Below are 20,231 nucleotides of genomic sequence, written 5' to 3' on the forward strand. Positions count from 1 at the left end.
GAAGAGAAAAGGTAGTGACACCATGATCTCAAACTTTTTATGTTGCCTAGTTATCTCTGCAACATTCTTCGAACCAAGATTTATAGAACACATACTCTGTGGAAGGCAGTGGGAACTATCCAGATTTTTCTCCTTCTCAATCTCAGTGAAAAACTGGGATTCCTTTTTCCATCTGCTCAACCCACTCTGGTTGTTTTCTCCTGTCTCCCAGCTCAGAAGTTTTCTTTGCCTTGTTCCTGCCTAGGGAAGCCTTCATAACCTCCAAACAATCACTTTTAGTTGCTTTTGAGCCTTTTTCAAACAGCTGCCATTCCTATACCAAAAATCAGATGAAAGCAAGTAAATGTGCTTTACATTTAGCATGCCCAGTGAGGAGACTCCTGCCTGTTGAGGGGCTCCTCACAGCCAGAAGTCTTTATCGAGAGCTTTGGAAGAGGTTCCCTAGCTGCCTTCCTTTTCCTTATCTTGCCACCAGCTCCTGCTGTGGAGCAGCCCCTCCTTCTCTTACTCCCACCACTTTGCCCTTATAAATCATCCCACTGCGTTGTAAGCATGTGCTCTGCAGAGAATGGGTGTGTCTTGCACGCACATATTTCAAGCTGCCCACGTATGTCTTACTGCCTGACAAATTCATCTAGACAGACTCCTCTTCCCTGAAGAAAGGTTCTGGTTGTCATCTGTTTTCATTTCCTCCAGATCGTAGAGTCAGACAGCCCTGTTCTACCTCATGTCCCTCTTATTCACCACCACCTGCTCCTGCTCCCATGAGGTTTTTTTCCAAGCCTTCCCTAAGTTCTACAAATCCTCTGACAGTCACATCATTCTTGGGACAATGTCTTTTTATCCCTCTTTCATCCTTGTTAGGGAGGCAGAAAACCCCAGTTCCACCCATCAGCCAAAGGAGTAATCATTAGATATAATTTGTGGCATCTTTGCAACTTGATTTCCTTTTAACTCACTCTTCTTCCTAGGACTCCTTCCAGCACAGGAGAGGCCAGGTTTTTCTCACCAGGCATTTGTTTTTACTCCTCACTAATCAGGACCACTTGTTTCTCTAGAAATTAGAACTGATTTTGTTAATTTCTCAAACACCCCAGGTGCACATCCTGCATATTTCAGCATACTTGCTTTTAATCAAGGCGTCTTTTGCATATAGTTTCAGTCCTCTCCATTAAGCATTAAGGGGGTTTAGCCTCACTCTTAAAGCCTAATTCTGTTGTGTCCTCACAGTTCACTCTCAAAATCAAAGCCTTGTGATGAAAATGACTTGGGGTCTTGTTTGGATTTTGATGCCTTCTTTTTAATGGCTCTGCTCTACGTTTTCTGCCCTTATGGGCATAAACTGGCCTGAAAAACTGAAGGGAATAGCAGTACTCCAAGACCCTGTGGTCAGGACTAGAAAGTAGTTTTTTATTCGTTTTTATGTCTGTTTGTTTGTTTGTTTTGCTGGTGGATGTTATCTTCAGTTTTCATTGAAATTCCTTTGAAGATAAACTCCAAATCCACTGCAGTGACATCATTAACAGTTGAGTAGCTTAATAGTGATTCTTGGTATCCTTACAGAGAGTAGTGGTTGTGCAGGACTGCAGTGTGTTGGGATATGCTTGTGGTTAGTTTGCCGATACACTATTAATGAGTCAGGTCACTTACAGAGTGACCCTCCTAATTGGCTGGCCTTTGTTCAAAACTCTTATTACATTATCTGAAAAAGCCAATAAGAACCAAATGCATACCATTGATTTTCCTCCAATGAATCATTCTTGAAAAAGTGAATTTCGTATGGTTATTCCAGGTCTCCAAATAAGTGTTTATCAACCTTTTTTTTAACCCATGCCTTCTTGCTAATAAACATTAATGTCAGGACTTCCCTGGTGGTGCAGTGGTAAGGAATCCGCCTGCCAATGCAGGAGACACAGGTCCAATCTCTGGCCCGGGAAGATCCCACGTGCCACGGAGCAACTAAGCCCATGCACCACTACTGAGCCTGCGCTCTGGAGCCCGCCAGCCACAACTCCTGAAGCCCACGTGCCCTAGAGCACAAGAGAAACCCACGCACTGCGGCTAAGAGTAGCCCCCACTTTCCACAGCCAGAGAGAGCCCACGCGCAGCAACAAAGACCCAGCGCAGCCAAAAAAAATTTTTTTAATTAATGTCTTATGACTGCTCCCTAAAACTTCTACTACAACTTGTAGGAGGGGGCTGCCCTCAACGATTTGGAAAGCTAGCACCTTCTGTATCTCCTCCAGGAACCAGGAGGATACCGTCAAGCTCTGCTGTTTTGTTGTCCATGTTACAAAAAAAAAAAGTAATGGCTTTTGATATTTGCTTTCCAAATATAAATATATTATAATTTATATGCTTTTTCAATCCACTATTTCTTCCCTCCTCCTGGAGTTCTGATATATAAACCCCTATATGCCCCAGGATCCAGCCAATGTGAGTCATTGCTCTGATCTTTATGTTCATACTAGATTAAACCAGTTTTTTCTCTTTATTTTTATAGCATGAATATATCACAAGTTATCCAATAATTCTCCTACTAAGGTTATTTCCACCTTTTTATCACTGTGAAAAATGCTTTAATAGGGACTTCCCTGCTGGCGCAGTGGTTAAGAATCTGCCTGCCAACGCAGGTGACACGGGTTTGAGCCCTGGTCCGGGAAGATCCCACATGCTGAGGAGCAACTAAACCCGCGAGCCACAACTACTGAGCCTGCATGCCTAGAGCCCGTGCTCTGCAACAAGAGAAGCGACCACAATGAGAAGTCTGCACACTGCAACGAAGAGTAGCCCCCACTTGCCACAACTAGAGAAAGCCCGTATGCAGCAACAAAGACCCAACTCAGCCAAAAATAAATAAACAATAAAATTTTTTAAAATGCTTTGATAAATATTCTTTTAAATATGCCCACAGGTAGAGGATCAAATTCTTGTATGTAGTACGGTTTTCTTCATTCAGAAGTATATTAGTATCAGTCCAGTATCTGCTAGACCGTCCAACCACACAGACTCTTAAGACAGGCTTGAGAATTCAATTCTTGCATCACTCCAGTCAAGGGAAATGCATACCTTATACCCCACAATGTTATCCTTGTCTTTCAGAGGTAACTATCTTTAAATCAAAAGACAAAAGCATAGATCTCTAATCAAAAAAGTATAGTGATTCTAAGGCTGTGTTTTTCAAATTGCCAGTCCGGACCCATTACAAAGTCACCAAATCATTTTTTTACAGTCTTTTTTTTATGTGGACGATTTTTAAAAATATTTATTTATTTATTTGGCTGCACCGGGTCTTAGTTGCAGCACGTGGGATCTTTTTTTTTTTTTTTGCGGTATGCGGGCCTCTCACTGTTGTGGCCTCCCCCGTCGCGGAGCACAGGCTCCGGACGCGCAGGCTCCGGACGCGCAGGCTCAGCGGCCATGGCTCACGGGCCCAGCCGCTCCGCGGCATATGGGATCCTCCCAGACCGGGGCACGAACCCGTATCCCCTGCATCGGCAGGCGGACTCTCAACCACTTGCGCCACCAGGGAGGCCCAACACGTGGGATCTTTTAGTTGCAGCACGTGGGATCTTTTAGTTGCAGCACGTGGGATCTTCATTGCAGCATGCTGGCTCTTAGTTGTGGCATGTGGGATCTAGTTCCCTGACCAGGGATCAAACCCGGGCCCCCTGCATTGGGAGTGCAGAGTCTTAACCAGTGGACCACCAGGGAAGTCCCTGATGTGGACCATTTTTAAAGTCTTTATTGAATTTGTTACAGTATTGCTTCTGTTTTATGTGTTGGTTTTTTGGCCACGAGGCATGTGGGATCTTAGCTCCCCGGCCAGGGATCAAACCTACACCCCCCACATTAGAAAGCAAAGTCTTAACAAATGGACCACCAGGGAAGTCCCTCATCAAATCATTTTAGAGAGTCACTATCATGATTGTTTTAATGAACTAGGATAGAGAGGATAGAAAATATCTGGGAGCATCACATGTAGTAAAATTAGGATTCTTTCACAAAACTTTGGGTTCAGTTATAGGTCTATGAACATGTGTTTATAATTTTGTGTGTACAGGGTCACATCATAAACTATACTTCTTACTATGGGTCACAGTCAAAAAATGTGAAAAACATACCACAGAAAGTTTTCTGAGGAAAACACTGTGGCCTTGGAAATAGTAATTGATCATCAGGAAGGTTTGCAGTGAAGGGCTGGGTGGTATGCCTGTTCCTCTTGCTGTAAGTTGGGGACCCGCTTTTCCACCTAACTGTAGAGCACAGCCAGTATGCATAAGCCATGTGGGCAGTGTCTGCAGACTGCAGGCCTGGCCTCTTCAAGAACCCCCTGGGTCCACAGCCTCAGCAAAAGCTCTAACATACACACACTCCCTTCTCCACCCCTAGCCCCACTGCCACCCAAGGCTGCATACCCTCATTAGGTCACATGGACTTTTAAAAGAATATGGAAAAGAAGCATTCTAAATGCTTGACTACATATTCCAAGCATACGCATTAACAGCTAGAGAACTGAAGCCCAAAGCAGTAAAATAACGTGTCCTGGGTCACAGCAGATCCAGAACTAGAACAAGGCACCAGGTTGCCTCTGTGACTTTTTAAATTATATAATTAATGTACAAGGTAGGAAAATTAGAAAATAACAGATTAACAAAAATATGAAAAAGCATGCATTCTTATAAAATTAGATCATAACATGAGCATTTCTGTAACTTGCATTTTTCATAAATATGTTCATATATTTTGAACATCTTTCCACATTAATAAATTTACTTTTATCTTAATGTTTTTCATAGTGTTCATTCTTCCATTGTACCATAATTTAACCATTCCCCTCTTGTCCCATATTTGTTTGCAACTGAGGAAAAGAATGAGTTTTTAATCACCTTAAACAGTTTCCTAATTTGATCAGTAAAGCTTTCCTTGAACTTCCCTGGTGGCGCAGTGGTTAAGAATCCGCCTGCCAGTGCAGGCAACGTGGGTTTGGGCCCTGGTCCGGGAAGATCCCACATGCCGTACTGCAACTAAGCCCATGCACCACAACTATTGAGCCTGCACTCTACAGCCCACGAGCCACAACTACAGAAGCCTGTGCGCCTAGAGCCCGTGCTGCACACCAAGAGAAGCCACCGCAATGAGAAGCCTGCACACCGCAAGGAAGAGTAGCCCCCACTTGCCGCAACTAGAAAAAGCCCACACACAGCAATGAAGACCCAACGCAGCCAAATAAATAATAAATAAATCTTTCCTCAATAAATCTCCTTTGCCACCATCCTGTAAATGACAGTCACTTATTCAAAGCAAATATTCTTTAGTCATATATTTTAATTTTACAAACAAATTTTACAAGTCGGGAGAGGGGATCTTTCCTTTCTTATCAGTAGGTTTATAAATTTAAAAACATGGGTTGGGTTTCTTTGATAACAAGTGATGGCAGGGCAAGCACGCAGTCAAGGTAGGAATTTGCACCACTGTGGCACAGAAAATAGTTGTTTCTAGAAAGAAGACATGGCTGTCATCAGATTTTATGAGTATTAAGACTTTATTGAAAAATCAGAAAGACTTATTCACAATTAATTGGGAAATATTATTAAATGCCTTTCCTCTTTTAGACATATTGCTAGGCAGTGGAGACAGGTACTACACATGGTAAAACGATCTAAGAGAGGAAACTGACACTGATGATAGTCATCCTATTGAATATGTAATAACAAAGATGAGTGTTCTAGAGCAGAAGAGCATGGTGCTGTCAGCACACCTACCTGGCTTGGGGAGACAGCAGGAACTTCCATGAGGAAGCAGTACTTGAACTGAGCTCTAATCAGGGGAAAGGAATGTCCACAGGTCCAAAATAGAGGGAGCATGGAGACTTCCCTGGTGGCGCAGGGGACAGAATCTGCCTGCCAATGCAGGGGACACAGGTTTGAGACCTGGTCCGGGAAGATCCCACATGCCACAGAGCAACTAAGCCCATGCACCACAACTACTGAGCCTGTGCTCTAGAGCCCACGAGCTACAACTACTGAGCCCGCCTGCCACAACTACTGAAGCCCATGTGCCTAGAGCCCGTGCTCTGCAACAAGTGAAGCCACTGCAATGAGAAGCCTGTGCACCAAAACGAAGAGTAACCCCAACTCGCCACAACTAGAGAAAGCCCGCATGCAGCAACAAAGACCCAACACAACCAAAAATAAATAAATAGATTTATAAAAAATAGAGCTTCCCTGGTGGCGCAGTGGTTGAGAGTCCGCCTGCCGATGCAGGGGACACGGGTTCGTGCCCCAGTCCGGGAAGATCCCACATGCCGCGGAGTGGCTGGACCCGTGAGCCATGGCTGCTGAGCCTGCGTGTCCAGAGCCTGTGCTCTGCAACGGGAGAGGCCACAACAGTGAGAGGCCCGCGTATCACAAAAATATATATATATAATAATAATAATAATAGAGGGAGCATGGCAAACAAAGACTGAAAGACCAATGTGGTTAGAACAGAGTAAAGAAGGGACACCAGACCGAGGAGAGCCTCACAGGCCATAATAAAGAAACTGATTTGGAGGACTTTATCCTGAAAGCTTTGGAAAGCCATTGAAAAGTTTTAAGCAGCAGATAACATCAGCTGAATGTCCCAGAGACATTTTTAATTCAATACATACAAAATCCAATTTCATTATTCCTCTTTCTTATTTCCCAATTTCTGTAAATGGTACTACCCTTCTTCTCGTTAGTCGATTTAAGACTGCCCTCTAAGTCAGGCGGAGATAGGCTGTATGAAATATGAAATACTGTATGACTTCACTTGTGTGTGAAATCTAAAAACATTGAACTCATAGAAACAGAGCAGAATGATGGTTGCCAAAGGCTGAGGGGTGAGGGAAATGGAGGGATGTTGGTCAAAGGGTACCAACATTCAGATATAAGATGAAAAACTTCCAGGAATCTAAGGTACAGCATGTGACCATAGTTAACAATACTATATTGTGTACTTGAAAGATGCTGTGAGAGTAGAGCTTTAATGTTCTCACCTTAAGAACAACAACAAAATGATAATTGTGTGAGATAAAAGATGTGCTAACTAATTAGAGAAAGAAGAATTAAAAAAACCCAAAGTTAGCAGAAGGAGAGAAATCATAAATATCAGATCAGAAATAAATGAAAAAGAAATGAAGGAAACAATAGCAAAGATTAATAACACTAAAAGCTGGTTCTTTCAGAAGATAAGCAAAATTGATAAACCATTAGCCAGACTCATCAAGAAAAAAGGGAGAAGACTCAAATCAATAGAATTAGAAATGAAAAAGGAGAAGTAACAACTGACACTGCAGAAATACAAAGGATCATTGGAGATTACTACAAGCAACGATATGCCAATAAAATGGACAACCTGGAAGAAATGGACAAATTCTTAGAAAAGCACAACCTTCCGAGACTGAACCAGGAAGAAATAGAAAATATAAACAGACCAATCACAAGCACTGAAATTGAAACTGTGATTAAAAATCTTCCAACAAACAAAAGCCCAGGACCAGATGGCTTCATAGGTGAAGTCTATCAAACATTTAGAGAAGAGCTAACACCTATCCTTCTCAAACTCTTCCAAAATATAGCAGAGGGAGGAACACTCCCAAACTCATTCTACGAGGCCACCATCACCCTGATACCAAAACCAGACAAAGATGTCACAAAGAAAGAAAACTACAGGCCAATATCACTGATGAACATAGATGCAAAAATCCTCAACAAAATACTAGCAAACAGAATCCAACAGCACAATAAAAGGATCATACACCATGATCAAGTGGGGTTTATCCCACGAATGCAAGGATTCTTCAATATACGCAAATCAATCATTGTGATAAACCATGTTAACAAATTGAAGGAGAAAAACCATATGATCGTCTCAATAGATGCAGAAAAAGCTTTCGACAAAATTCACCCATTTATGATAAAAACTCTCCAGAAGTAGGCATAGAGAGAACTTACCTCAGCATAATAAAGGCCATATATGACAAACCCACAGCCAACATCATTCTCAATGGTGAAAAACTGAAACCATTTCCTCTAAGATCAGGAACAAGATAAGGTTGTCCACTCTCACCACTATTATTCAACATAGTTTTGGAAGCTTTAGCCACAGCAATCAGAGAAGAAAAAGAAATAAAAGGAATCCAAATTGGAAAAGAAGAAGTAAAGCTGTCACTGTTTGCAGATGACGTGATACTATACATAGAGAATCCTAAAGATGCTACCAAAAAACTAATCAATGAGCTAATCAATGAATTTGGTAAAGTAGCAGAATACAAAATTAATGCACAGAAATCTCTTGCATTCCTATACACCAATGATGAAAAATCTGAAAGAGAAATTAAGGAAACACTCCCATTTACCCTTGCAACAAAAAGAATAAAATACCTAGGAATAAACCTACCTAAGAAGATGACCTGTATTCAGAAAACTATAAGACACTGATGAAAGAAATTAAAGATGATACAAACTGATGGAGAGATAGACCATGTTCTTGGATTGGGAGAATCAACATTGTGAAAATGACTGTACTACCCAAAGCAATCTACAGATTCAATGCAATCCCTATCAAACTACCAATGGAATTTTTCACCGATCTAGAACAAAAAAATTCACAATGTGTATGGAAACACAAAAGACCCCGAATAGCCAAAGCAATCTTGAGAAAGAAAAACAGAGCTGGAGGAATCAGGCTTCCGGACTTCAGACTATACACCAAGCCACAGTAATCAAGAGAGTGTGGTACTGGCACAAAAACAGAAATATAGATCAATGGAACGGGATAGAAAGCCCAGAGATAAACCCACACACATATGGTCACCTTAGTTTTGATAAAGGAGGCAAGAATATACAATGGAGAAAAGACAGCCTCTTCAATAAGTAGTGCTGGGAAAACTGGACAGCTACATGTAAAAGAATGAAATTAGAACACTCCCTAACACCATACACAAAAATAAACTCAAAATAGATTAAAGACCTAAATGTAAGGCCAGACACTATTAAACTCTTAGAGGAAAACATAGGCAGAACACTCTATGACATAAATCACAGCAAGATCTTTTTTGACCCACCTCCTAGAGAAATGGAAATAAAAACAAAAATAAACAAATGGGACCTAATGAAACTTAAAAGCTTTTGCACAGCAAAGGAAACCATAAACAAGCAAAAGGACAACCCTCAAAATAGGAGAAAATATTTGCAAATGAAGTAGCTGACCAAGGATTAATCTCCAAAATTTACAAGCAGCTCATGCAGCTCAATATCAAAAAAACAAACAACCCAATCCAAAAATGGGCAGAAGACCTAAACAGACATTTCTCCAAAGGAGATATACAGATTGCCAACAAACACAGAAAGCATGCTCAACATCACTCATCATTAGAGAAATACAAATCAAAACTTCAGTGAGGCATCACCTCACACCAGTCAGAATGGCCATCATTAAAACATCTACAAACAATAAATGCTGGAGAGGGTGTGGAGAAAAGGGAACCCTCTTGCACTGTTGGTGGGAATGTAAATTGATACAGCCACTATGGAGAACAGTATGGAGGTTCCTTAAAAAACTAAAAATAGAACTACCATACGACCCAGCCATCCCACTACTGGGCATATACCCTGGGAAAACCATAATTCAAAAAGAGTCACGTACCACAGTGTTCATTTCAGCTCTGTTTACAGTAGCCAGGACATGGAAGCAACCTAAGTGTCCATCGACAGATGAATGGATAAAGAAGATGTGGCACATATATACCACGGAATATTACTCAGCAGTAAAAAGAAACAAAATTGAGTTATTTGTAGTGAGGTGGATGGGCCTAAAGTCTGTCATACAGAGTGAAGTAAGTCAGAAAGAGAAAAATACCATATGCAACACATATATATGGAGTTTAAAAAAAAAAGGTCATGAAGAACCTAGGGGCAAGATGGGAATAAAGACGCAGACCTACTAGAGAATGGACTTGAGGACACGGGGAGGGGGAAGGGTAAGCTGGGATAGAGTGAGAGAGTGGCATGGACATATATACACTACCAAATGTGAAATAGATAGCTAGTGGGAAGCAGCCACGTAGCACAGGGAGATCAGCTCGGTGCTCTGTGACCACCTAGAGGGGTGGGATAGGGAGGGTGGGAGGGAGACGCAAGAGGAAGGAGATATGAGGATATATGTATATGTATAGCTGATTCACTTTGTTATAAAGCAGAAACTAACACACCATTGTAAAGCAATTATACTCCAGTAAAGAAGTTAAAAAAAAAAAAGGATGTGCTAACTAACTTTATTGTGTTACACATTTCACAATATATTCATGTATCAAATCATCACATTTACCGTTTAAACTTAATGTTATATGTCAATTATATCTCAATAAAGCTGGGAAATATAAAATTGCTCTCTTGCCCTTTACGCTTGATGCAATCAAGTTATCAATTTATTCCTAAATTTCTCTATTTCCACAGTATCAAATCAACTCAGTATCATTCCTGCTGCCACTATTTCAGTTTAAACCCTCTACCTCTTGCCTGGACTATTATAGTAGCCTTCTAGTTGGTCTGAATCTCTCCTCCTTCCCTCTGTCACCTTTTTCCCCAAACAAACTGAGGACAACTTCATACCCATCCTTCAAGGTCCATTCTGACTCCCAGTAATATGGTCTCACCTTCCTTTAGGCACTTCCAGCACTCTGTCTTACTCTTCTTTGAGTTCTGATATTAAGTAGCTTGAGTGATGAGACTCTGTTCTCCCATCTTCTATTTCCAATGATGAGCAGTCGGTGCCTTGCATATAGTACTGTTCAATAAGCCTTGATTATGATGGATTGATAGCAAGGCTAAAATGGACTCTCTGCTCCACTTAGAACAAACATTCCCCAACTGAATTCCACTAAGACCCTTCAGGCTAGGAAATAGACCAGCTTTGCAGTGTGCCATGTCATGCCCTCACTTTCCAATGCCCTGGTACTATAGAAGAAGAGCAAGAATAACATTCCTTTTTAACCTGTAAAGGATATGGAACTTTCTTGAACAGTTCTGAGAATCAAAGCAGAAAATGTGGCAGTGACATTAGTGAAGCCTTAGAAGTGTGAGAAGCACCTGAGAGGTTGTGATGAGCAGGTTGTCTGTGATAGACAAACAGACCCATTAAACAGGCATAGCTACTAATTAGAAGGAGCAAAGCAGTGTTTGAGACCTTGACCACATGGATGAGGTGGTAGAGTTTCCTAGATGCCTAATTCAGGAGTCCTCTAAAAATAGGAGTTCATTCACTCTGACTCAAAAAGTAGGCGTTTGATATGGATTCTTGTGCACAGCACTTGTCAGAGGAACATTCCTTCAGTCAGAAGTCTGAAATGTGTAGCTGTAGTCTTGCTTTATGCCTTGGGTCATCTTTGGGAGAGACTTGGGCTCTGGAGTCTCCTACTATCTCAAAGTAGCGGAGGCCTGGGACCCCTAGACCTAATTGGCTTTGGGACAGGAAGGGAGACAGAGCTACCATCTCACATTTGTAGAGTGCTTTCTAGTCTACATGCACTGTTAAGCCCCTTTTCTGATGTTATCCTCATGAGAGCCCTGTGAAGTGTGCTGAGCAGATGGCTCTCATTTTATAGACAGGAAAACCTAAGTCACAGGGCCAGTCAGAAAGAGAACCAAGGTCTTCTGACTCCTTAACAAGTGCTCTGTCCACCCCGCCATGCTACTGAGTTCCGGAAAAGGGAGAAGCTATTTAATAGCGCTTGCCACTTAGGTGAATGGTTGAAACGAATTGCCCTAATATGGTCAGCCATTGGCTGAATCTGAGCCCCTCTGCTTTCTGTCCACAGAGCCATGGGGGTGTTGATGTCCAAGCGGCAGACAGTGGAGCAGGTGCAGAAGGTGAGCCTGGCTGTGTCTGCCTTCAAGGATGGGCTGCGGGACAGGTCTTCCATCCGACGCACAGGTGAACTTTCGGGGTCTCACCGTGGCACGGCAGAGGGCTCTGTCCAGGAGGTGCAGGAAGAGAAAGAAGCAGAGGCAAGCACCCCAGCACTCCAAGAAGAGAGCGGTGTCAACCGTGCCGCCTGGGAGAGGCTCCGGGATGGGCGTGGAGTGGAGCCGGAGGAGTTTGACAGGACCAGTCGTTTCACACCCCCTGCCTTCATCCGCCCCACCCGGAAGCTGGATGATGACAAGCCTCCAGATATCCGCTTGGAGCCCAGAGAGCCTGTGAGTGTCCAGTAAGGGCAGAATCCCACAGTCTTAGACCTTCTGGGATTCAGGGAGCAGGACAGGGAGGCCTGGGTATGGTTGAAGTGAGACTCAAAACCAGAAAGATGGAGCTGAGTCTTTGAATTTCTTCCCCAAGAATAAAAATGTTACATACTGGATTTGTCTTAGTGAAAGACTTGAGGAAATGGGTAATAAGGAATTATACCATGGCAGCCCTCCCACCTAAGGGATAATACTGTCCCCTGTAGGAGGCATTTGGAAATTTGGGGTGGGGGTAGGGGGAGTTCAGGAAGGTCACAAAACTGGGAGTTGCTCCTGGTATTTGGTGCCAAGGAAAACAGGGATGATAAGGGTCCTGCAATGCCTGGGACAATCTCTCACAACAGATTATTATTTCCAAAAATGCTAGTAGCATCCCTGCTCAGAAACATGATCACAGAGACCTGAGCAGCTGGAAGAACCTACTGGTTCTTGTCTTCCAGAGAGAAAGCTCTATTGCCATAACATTGGCTTCAGTTGGAGTTGTTCCTTTAGGCTGCTCCAGAGTCACTCAGCCCCAGGCAAGTAGCACTGTGCTTGGTGGCCTAGGATCTTACTGCTCTGTTTATACATCCTTATACACTCCTGCCATCTTTCCCCAGGTTGTTAATGATGAGATGTGTGATGTCTGTGAGGTCTGGACAGCCGAGAGCCTCTTCCCGTGCAGGGTCTGCACCAGGGTCTTCCACGATGGCTGCCTGCGCCGCGTGGGCTACATCCAAGGAGACAGTGCCGCGGAGGTGACTGAGACGGCAAACACGGAAACAGGCTGGAGCTGCCACTACTGTGTGAGCCTAGACTGCAGGGATGGTGGGCTCCTGCACTGCCAGGGAGTTGGCACATTTCCTGGAGGCCCAGTCTTAGAACACTGGTTTCTAGGCAGTAGCCTGAAGAGTATTCAGGTTCGGGTCACTAGAGTTAGGACAGACTTTCCTTACCTCAGTACTATTGACATTTGGGGCACAATAATTCTTTGTTGAGCGGGCTGTGTGCACCGTAGGATGTTTAGCAGCATCCCTAGCCTCTACCCATTAGACGCCAGTAGCACCCACCCCCAGTTGTGACAACCCAAAATATCTCCAGATACTACCAAATGTATCGTGGGGGAACGAAATCGTGCCAGTTGAGAACCACTGAGCTAGAGGACTGAATGGGTAGGACGAGACCTAATTATTCACAACTAATTCTGCTTGGAGCAGTACTTACTCCCTGTTAGTCTATAGTTGTCATTCATTGTATTCATCTGAAAAACCAACCTGAAATCCTAACCGGCTTGCTTCCAATAGGGATGGATTCCATCCAAGGAAAACATCTTAGTCCTAAGATTCTCACTTGGTCTTCTACCTAACTCTTAGGAGCATTTTTCTTCATCTCTGAAGCAATCATTTTGTGAATTAAGTAACAAAGTCCTGTTGATTCAGAACTTTGCAAATTATACATAAATGCCTTCCAAATTTTGAAAAGATTAAAAGCCAGATTCGGGGCTTCCCTGGTGGCGCAATGGTTAGGAGTCCGCCTGCCAATGCAGGGTGGACGGGTTCGAGCCCTGGTCCGGGAAGATCCTACATGCCGCGGAGCAACCAAGCCTGTGCGCCACAACCACTGAGCCTGCGCTCTAGAGCCCACGAGCCACAACTACTGAAGCCCATGTGCCACAACTACTGAAGCCCGTGCGCCTAGAGCCTGTGCTCTGCAACAAGAGAAGCCACCACAATGAGAAGCCTGTTCCCTGCAACAAAGAGTAGCCCCCGCTCGCCGCAACTAGAGAAAGCCCGCGCGCGGCAGCAAAGACCCAGTGCAGCCAAAAATTAAATTAATTAATTTTAAAAAAAAGCCAGATTCATATCCATTTCTCAGCACACCTGAATAGAGTTCAAGTCTTGCTTTGTTGATCTGTTGCCCTGCAGATATCTTCATCCACTGATTTCAGAGTAAGGAGTATCTGCTGATCCCCTCTTCTTCCTACTGCCTAGAAGAAAGCAAAGATGTGCCACTTTCTAACAAATAACACTTTCTCTATGGCTTGTCCATAAAATGAAGTATATAAAATGAAGTATAGAAGAGTTATTTCCAGTCACTTAAATACCTTCTCCCCAGCTGGAATATGCCACTGCAGAGCCTGCTCTACAGGCAATCTTCTCTAGTCACCACTCCTCCAAATGCTAGCCTTTTCACTCACAGCAACTCTGCTTGGCAGTGTTCTGCTGATGTAGGACTGAGTGTCTCCTTCCTAAACCCTCAGGATTACACGGCTCCCTTGCTGGCTTTCTGTCACAGTCCCGCCTTCATTACCACCACTCTCCACCAGACCTTTTACAAAGACTTCTTCCAAGCTCCTCCCTTTTCTTTCCTTCCCTTCACAGCCAAGCTTCTTGAAAGGACTTCATTATCTCCTTGTGGTTCCCCAACCACTTGTAACTCGGCTTCTGCATCCATCATTTTGCTGAATTAGCTCTTCTAAGGTCGCCAGTGACCTAATTGTCAAGTCCGGTGACCTTTTCTCAGGAATCTTTTACTTGATCTCTCTGATGTATTTAGCACTTCCTCACTGCCCCCTCTTTTCTTAGGGTATGAGTATTTTTTGTGAGAATTATTACACAAAATACGGAAACCAGAGAAAATAGAAAATCAATAAAATTCCATCTGACTCGTATAACCACTGTTAACATTACCTCCTACATTGTACAACTCTCTTCTCTTGGCTTCCAGTACCCTCTACTGATTCTCTTCCCAGGTTCTTCTCTGACCATTCTTTCTTCTTTTTAGATTTTTTTTTTTGATGTGGACCATTTTTTAAAGTCTTTATTAAATTTGTTACAATATTGCTTCTTTTTTATGTTTTGTTTTTTTGGCCACGAGGCATGTGGGGTCTTAGTTCCACGACCAGGGATGGAACCCACAACCCCCTGCAATGGAAGACAAAGTCTTAACCACTGGACCGCCAGGGAAGTCCCGACCATTCTTTCTAAGTGCCCTTAGTTTCTTGTCCCAGTCCTAAATGCTGGTGTTTCTCAGGGTTCTTTTCCCACTATACTCTCTCTCTCTCTGGGTCTTCATCCACTTCGGTGGCTATTCCACCATCTAAATACCAATCATTCCCAAATCTGTGGGTCCAGACCTAAATTTCCTGTCGCTTGGACTTATATCCATCTTGATGTCTCACTGGTACTTCACACTCAACATGCCCCCAAATGAACTCATCTTCTTCCCCAAACCCATTCTCCCTTCCTTGTCTCTGTGAATAGTAATACCACCAGCACCCCACAGTTACCAATCCCAACTCATTTCTCTCCCTCACCCCTCACGTCCAGTGAGTCAGCAGGTCCTATAGACTCTACCTCCTAATCTCTCTCAAATCTCTCCCCTTTTCTTCATTCTCATGTCTTAGTTTAGCCACTTATCTTTTCTTTATTGCAACAATTACTTAACTGCCCTCCATGCCTCCAGACTTTGCCCATCTAATCCATTCTCCACACAGCAGAAAAAGAGCTGACTATGGCACTCCACACTTAAAAACCCTTCCGTGACTCCCATTTGCCCTCAGAAAAAAGCCCAATTTGAGGGGCTCAATAAAGTGCTCATTTGAAGCACTTCACAGTCAGGCTTCTGCCTACCTCCCCTCCCTTATCTTTTATCCCCTCCCTACCCTCTCCCAAGACACACACACACACACACACACTCTACATTCCAGCCATACTAAACATCTCATAGTGTTATACACCATTGTGCCGAGCATATACTAGGTGCTCAAAAAGTGTTTATTGAAAGAATGGTTTGAGTTCTTCATGAAATCCACAAATGAATAGTCATGAAATGTCTGCTCCTGTTCTTTACTGGTATTTTAGAGAGAAAATGATCTACTATAAAGAATATTTGGTAGTTTAAAGACTATAAGACTGTAAATTAATGCTAACAAAATAACATATCAGTGCTCTTTTGGAATTAAGACTTCCCTGGCACCACAAAAAAAATTCACTTGGTTTTAGGAACTTTCTCATGATGGCATCTCTTTCAAAACCATTCTGGAGTTAAAGTGATACAACTTTAGGATTAAACAATTTTTAGAAATATGGAAACTGGAGTTAGAATTAAACTTTTTTAACTAAAATACTCTTTGAATACAGCCTGACACAGAAGCCAGATACATAAAATGGATAAAGATGGAGCTGCTCTGATTGTTGGAGCTAGGGATTCAGAACCCTGCCCACTTGCCCCCTTCTCCCTTGCAACAGCTTCCTAAGGCATCTCCAGGGAACCCCTAAGCTATCTCAGAGAATAATTCAAAAACCACTATTTTAGTAAAAGGGACTCAGGGCTGGAGCCAGGATATCTGGGTTCTGGGAAAGATCCTGCCCAGAGCTGGACAGCTCTGAGAAAGTCCTTTCCCCTTTCTGGGGCCTCAGTCTCCTTGACTGTGAATGAGAGGCTGGGATTAGATGATCCAATAATTGCCTTCCAGCTGGAATACTATTTCCATCCTTCTTGATCCTTGGCCTTTCTTTCTTACCGGCCAAGATGGCCACTGACTTAGCTCTTCCTCTTTTTCAGAACAACCTCAACTTGCTGCTAACTGAGGAAGAAATGTACAGCCTCACAGAGACCTTTCAGCAGTGTAAAGTTATCCCCGGTAAGGCTGGATGGTACTGCCAATGGAGAGAGCCAGGCAGATTTCTTCTTCATACTTTCTAGGATGAACCAGGAAAGGAGTATTCCGGAATTTGTGGGGCAAGGGCATAAATGGGACCGTGTTCGCAAGCTGTTGGCCCACCACTGGCCACAGCCTGAGTTATCCTGGCTATGGAGACAAAGACTGGATGAGAGCTGTGGGTGGTGGGGCTCTGGAGGGTACCCTAGAGGTGAGTGCAGGTACTCCAGAGGCTGCGGAAAGGGTGGGCATGGCTAGCACGGGGTGCCTCCCCACAGACTGCTCCCTGACGCTGGATGATTTCCTGCGCTACCGCCACCAAACAGCGAAGCGAGGGGACAGTGACAGGGCTCTAAGTGAGGAGCAAGAGGAGCAGGCAGCCCACCAGTTTGCAGCCCTGGACCCTGAACACCGAGGACACATAGAGTGGCCTGATTTCTTGTCCCATGAGTCCCTCCTACTTCTACAGCAATTACGTCCCCAGGTAAGGGACAGCTGGGGGTAAACGTCCGTGGGATATTGGGTGAGAGACCAGGGAAACATGCCAGGCAGCTTGGAGGAGCACTGGGTACTCTCTGAGCAAGAACCAGTACCAGGAAAGGGCTCAGGTTCTATCCAGTGACAGGTGGTCCAGTGCCTAGGCTGGGGAAACTGCCCAAGGAAGATTGATTAGCGCTGGACCCCACTGCAAATGTTGGTGTTACCAGAAACGCTCTGGGCTGCTTCAAAGGGAGGGTGCAGAGGTGATGATGGAGGTAGGATTCTCTGTGGCTTGACAGTTTACAAAATATTTTCACCTCCAGGTCTTAATATGTCTCTTCTTCCCCAGAACTCTCTGTTAAGGCTTCTGACAGTCAAGGAGCGGGAGCGAGCCCGGGCCACTTTCCTGGCCCGGGGCAGTGGGAGCACTATCAGTGAGGCAGAGTGCCGCCGTGCCCAGCACTCTTGGTTCTGCAAACGCCCCCCAGATGCTTCTTCCTGCAGTGTCAGGTCCGCTCCCTACCAATCCCTGCCCCCACTCACGTACCCTCCTCCTTTTTCCATGCCAAATGGCCCTTGGTATGAAAGGTGCCTACCTCCCTGTTTCTCCTGCCAGTTTCTCCAAACAGCCAGAAGATCCTCCTGTGCATTAGGCAGTGGACAGTGACTCCTACTGGCCAAGGCATAGAGCAGCCTCTACTCCAAACTCCGTCACCCCATGTCAGAAAAGCCTGGACAAGCACATCCAGAGCTTTGGGTTCACCAGAATGTGGAAGGGGCCGGACCTTTCGGTGGCCCACTCCTAACCACATGTCCTTGTGCCCAACAGCGTCAGCCATGTGGGTCCCATAGCAGACAGCAGCCCAGCGAGCAGCAGCAGCAAGAGTCAGGAAAAGGCCCCGCTGCCCACAGAGCCTGAGTCCAGGTGAGTGACACCTCCTCACCTGGCTGTCTACACCCCTGACCCCTACAAACACACAAGTAAGATTGGGTGTTACCCACCATCACCCCAAAACAGCAAATGCCCACCCCAGAAACCAGACTTCAAGAGTACACATTTGACCCCAGATCCATAGGGCCAGTGAGCTGGTCTGTCACCCTGGAAGCACAGCCTGCCATCACCATGTCACGCACAAGCCAGGGCTTCCCTGAGTTTTGCCCACCTCAAGCCATGCTGCCACTGGGAGCAGGTCTCATGAGCCTCCAGGCTCAGCAACCGGCCTCACAAACCTGTTCTTTGCTTCCACTCCAGATTTGTGGACTGGCCTACCTTCCTGCAGGAGAATGTCGTCTACATCTTGGCTGCTCGCCCCAACAGTGCAGCCATTCACCTGAAACCCCCAGGATAGCATGGAGCAGAAAAGCTCAGTTTGGGGACAGTGGCGTTCTCTCCCTCCTTTACTTTCTCCCTTCCCTCCACAAACCTCTGGTACTGAGACTTATGGGGATGGAGCACTGGCCACATCTCAGTTTGTCACTAAGCTTTATGGCACTGAAATCACCATTCCCATCACAACAGAGACAGTAAATGCATTGCCACAGGGAGAAGCCCTGGGAGCTGTGGCAGTATCTGCTCCTGGACCACCCCCTGCCCTCACACCGTAGACTGGACCTGCCACTGCACACGTATATGTGTGCACACACATGCACACATACACACATGCCTAGCTGGCCATGCCTGCAGAGACCTGGTTCTTTTTGGTTGAAGAAGGACCAAAGTTCTTTCGTGAAGCCCTTGGTATAAACGAGGGGATCTCTGCTCAGCCCTTCTGTTGGCCAGTTCTTATTCACAGTAGATCAGTCTCTGGCCAAGTGATTCTCAATAAGGGGGCATATCAGACTCACATACTCTCCTAGAGATGCTGACAAGCTCCCTCTTCCCACACTGAAAATCCCTTCTGTGGTGAGCCACTGTTCTGGTAGGTGTGTGCTATGTCCCTCAGGTGGGGTGGGGAAATGGTTGAAAATCACCACTGCACTTATTATTTATTTATTATTTATTTAAATTCAATTCCTGGTGACAGAGAAGGCAACTAGTCTGTGGAGTCCTAATTAGAAAAGGGAAGGCAGCCCTCCCAGGGACCCAGAATTCTAGGAACCTCTCAGCCAGGTCATTCAAGTCCAAAAGTCTTTATTTAACAGAACAGTCCAAAACCAAGGTGAGCCATCCTGGCCCCTGTTTTTTAGGTGGGTGCTCGTGGGCCAGAGCCCAGGGGCCTGAATGGAACAGGTATGATGGCACGAGTCTCAGCCCTCTGGGTTAAGTGCTTCACCCAAGTCAGCTACCACAGAGACCCAAAGCCTGAGCTCCAGTGAGGACAAGGCCTGGATGGAAGAGAGAAGAAGGCTCATGCTCTTCCATTCTTCCAGCTCAGCTCAACTGCAGACCTAGAAAAGTGTGCCATGGTATGGAGTACAGAGCCAGCCTTTTTCATAGCCCAAGAAAGAGCAACTCCACAGAAGCCCTCAAAAGGAATTCCTTTCAAACCACCTGACAATGAGGATAAGACACTGGAGCTAAGAAGAGGATTTGCATCTCAACTCTCTTGAACAGAGAAAGTCCCAGCAAAGCCTCACAGAAGGAAGAGGTGTTCCCTTCTCCCTGTTACTGAGATATGGCCTGAGATGCAGCTTTTCCCCATTGCTCACTACATGTCCTTCCCCACCAGCTTAGGGCCTGGACCTGGCATGGGAAGACTTCGGGGGCAAGGAGAGGCTGCCACAAGGCCACCAAGCCTGGCCTCCCAGCCCCAGCTGTCCTTCCTAAGTTCTCATTAAATTCCCCAGTCAGTGTATGTTACAGGTAAGCACAGGCCCTGGAGTTCAAGTTTCTGTTTCCA

General features: G+C 44.8%; 1 protein-coding gene across 2 annotated transcripts; it reads left to right on the top strand.

Moving 5' to 3' along the window:
• The first annotated feature begins 11,846 nt into the window (after positions 1 to 11,846).
• PHF24 (PHD finger protein 24) lies at positions 11,847 to 18,740 on the top strand. Of its 2 annotated transcripts, none has more exons than XM_060102035.1 (7): positions 11,847 to 12,224; positions 12,869 to 13,054; positions 16,815 to 16,893; positions 17,190 to 17,395; positions 17,741 to 17,901; positions 18,221 to 18,316; positions 18,644 to 18,740. In XM_060102035.1, the coding sequence occupies exons 1-7, from the start codon at positions 11,847 to 11,849 to the stop codon at positions 18,738 to 18,740; spliced, it is 1,203 nt and encodes a 400-aa protein (XP_059958018.1). The 2 variants fall into 2 exon arrangements, with proteins under 2 accessions (XP_059958018.1, XP_059958019.1); XM_060102036.1 differs by having other exon boundaries at positions 12,097 to 12,224; positions 12,934 to 13,054.
• The last annotated feature ends 1,491 nt before the right edge of the window (positions 18,741 to 20,231 follow it).

The sequence above is a fragment of the Mesoplodon densirostris genome, chromosome 6 (assembly GCF_025265405.1).
Source record: "Mesoplodon densirostris isolate mMesDen1 chromosome 6, mMesDen1 primary haplotype, whole genome shotgun sequence".
Lineage (NCBI taxonomy): Eukaryota > Metazoa > Chordata > Mammalia > Artiodactyla > Ziphiidae > Mesoplodon > Mesoplodon densirostris.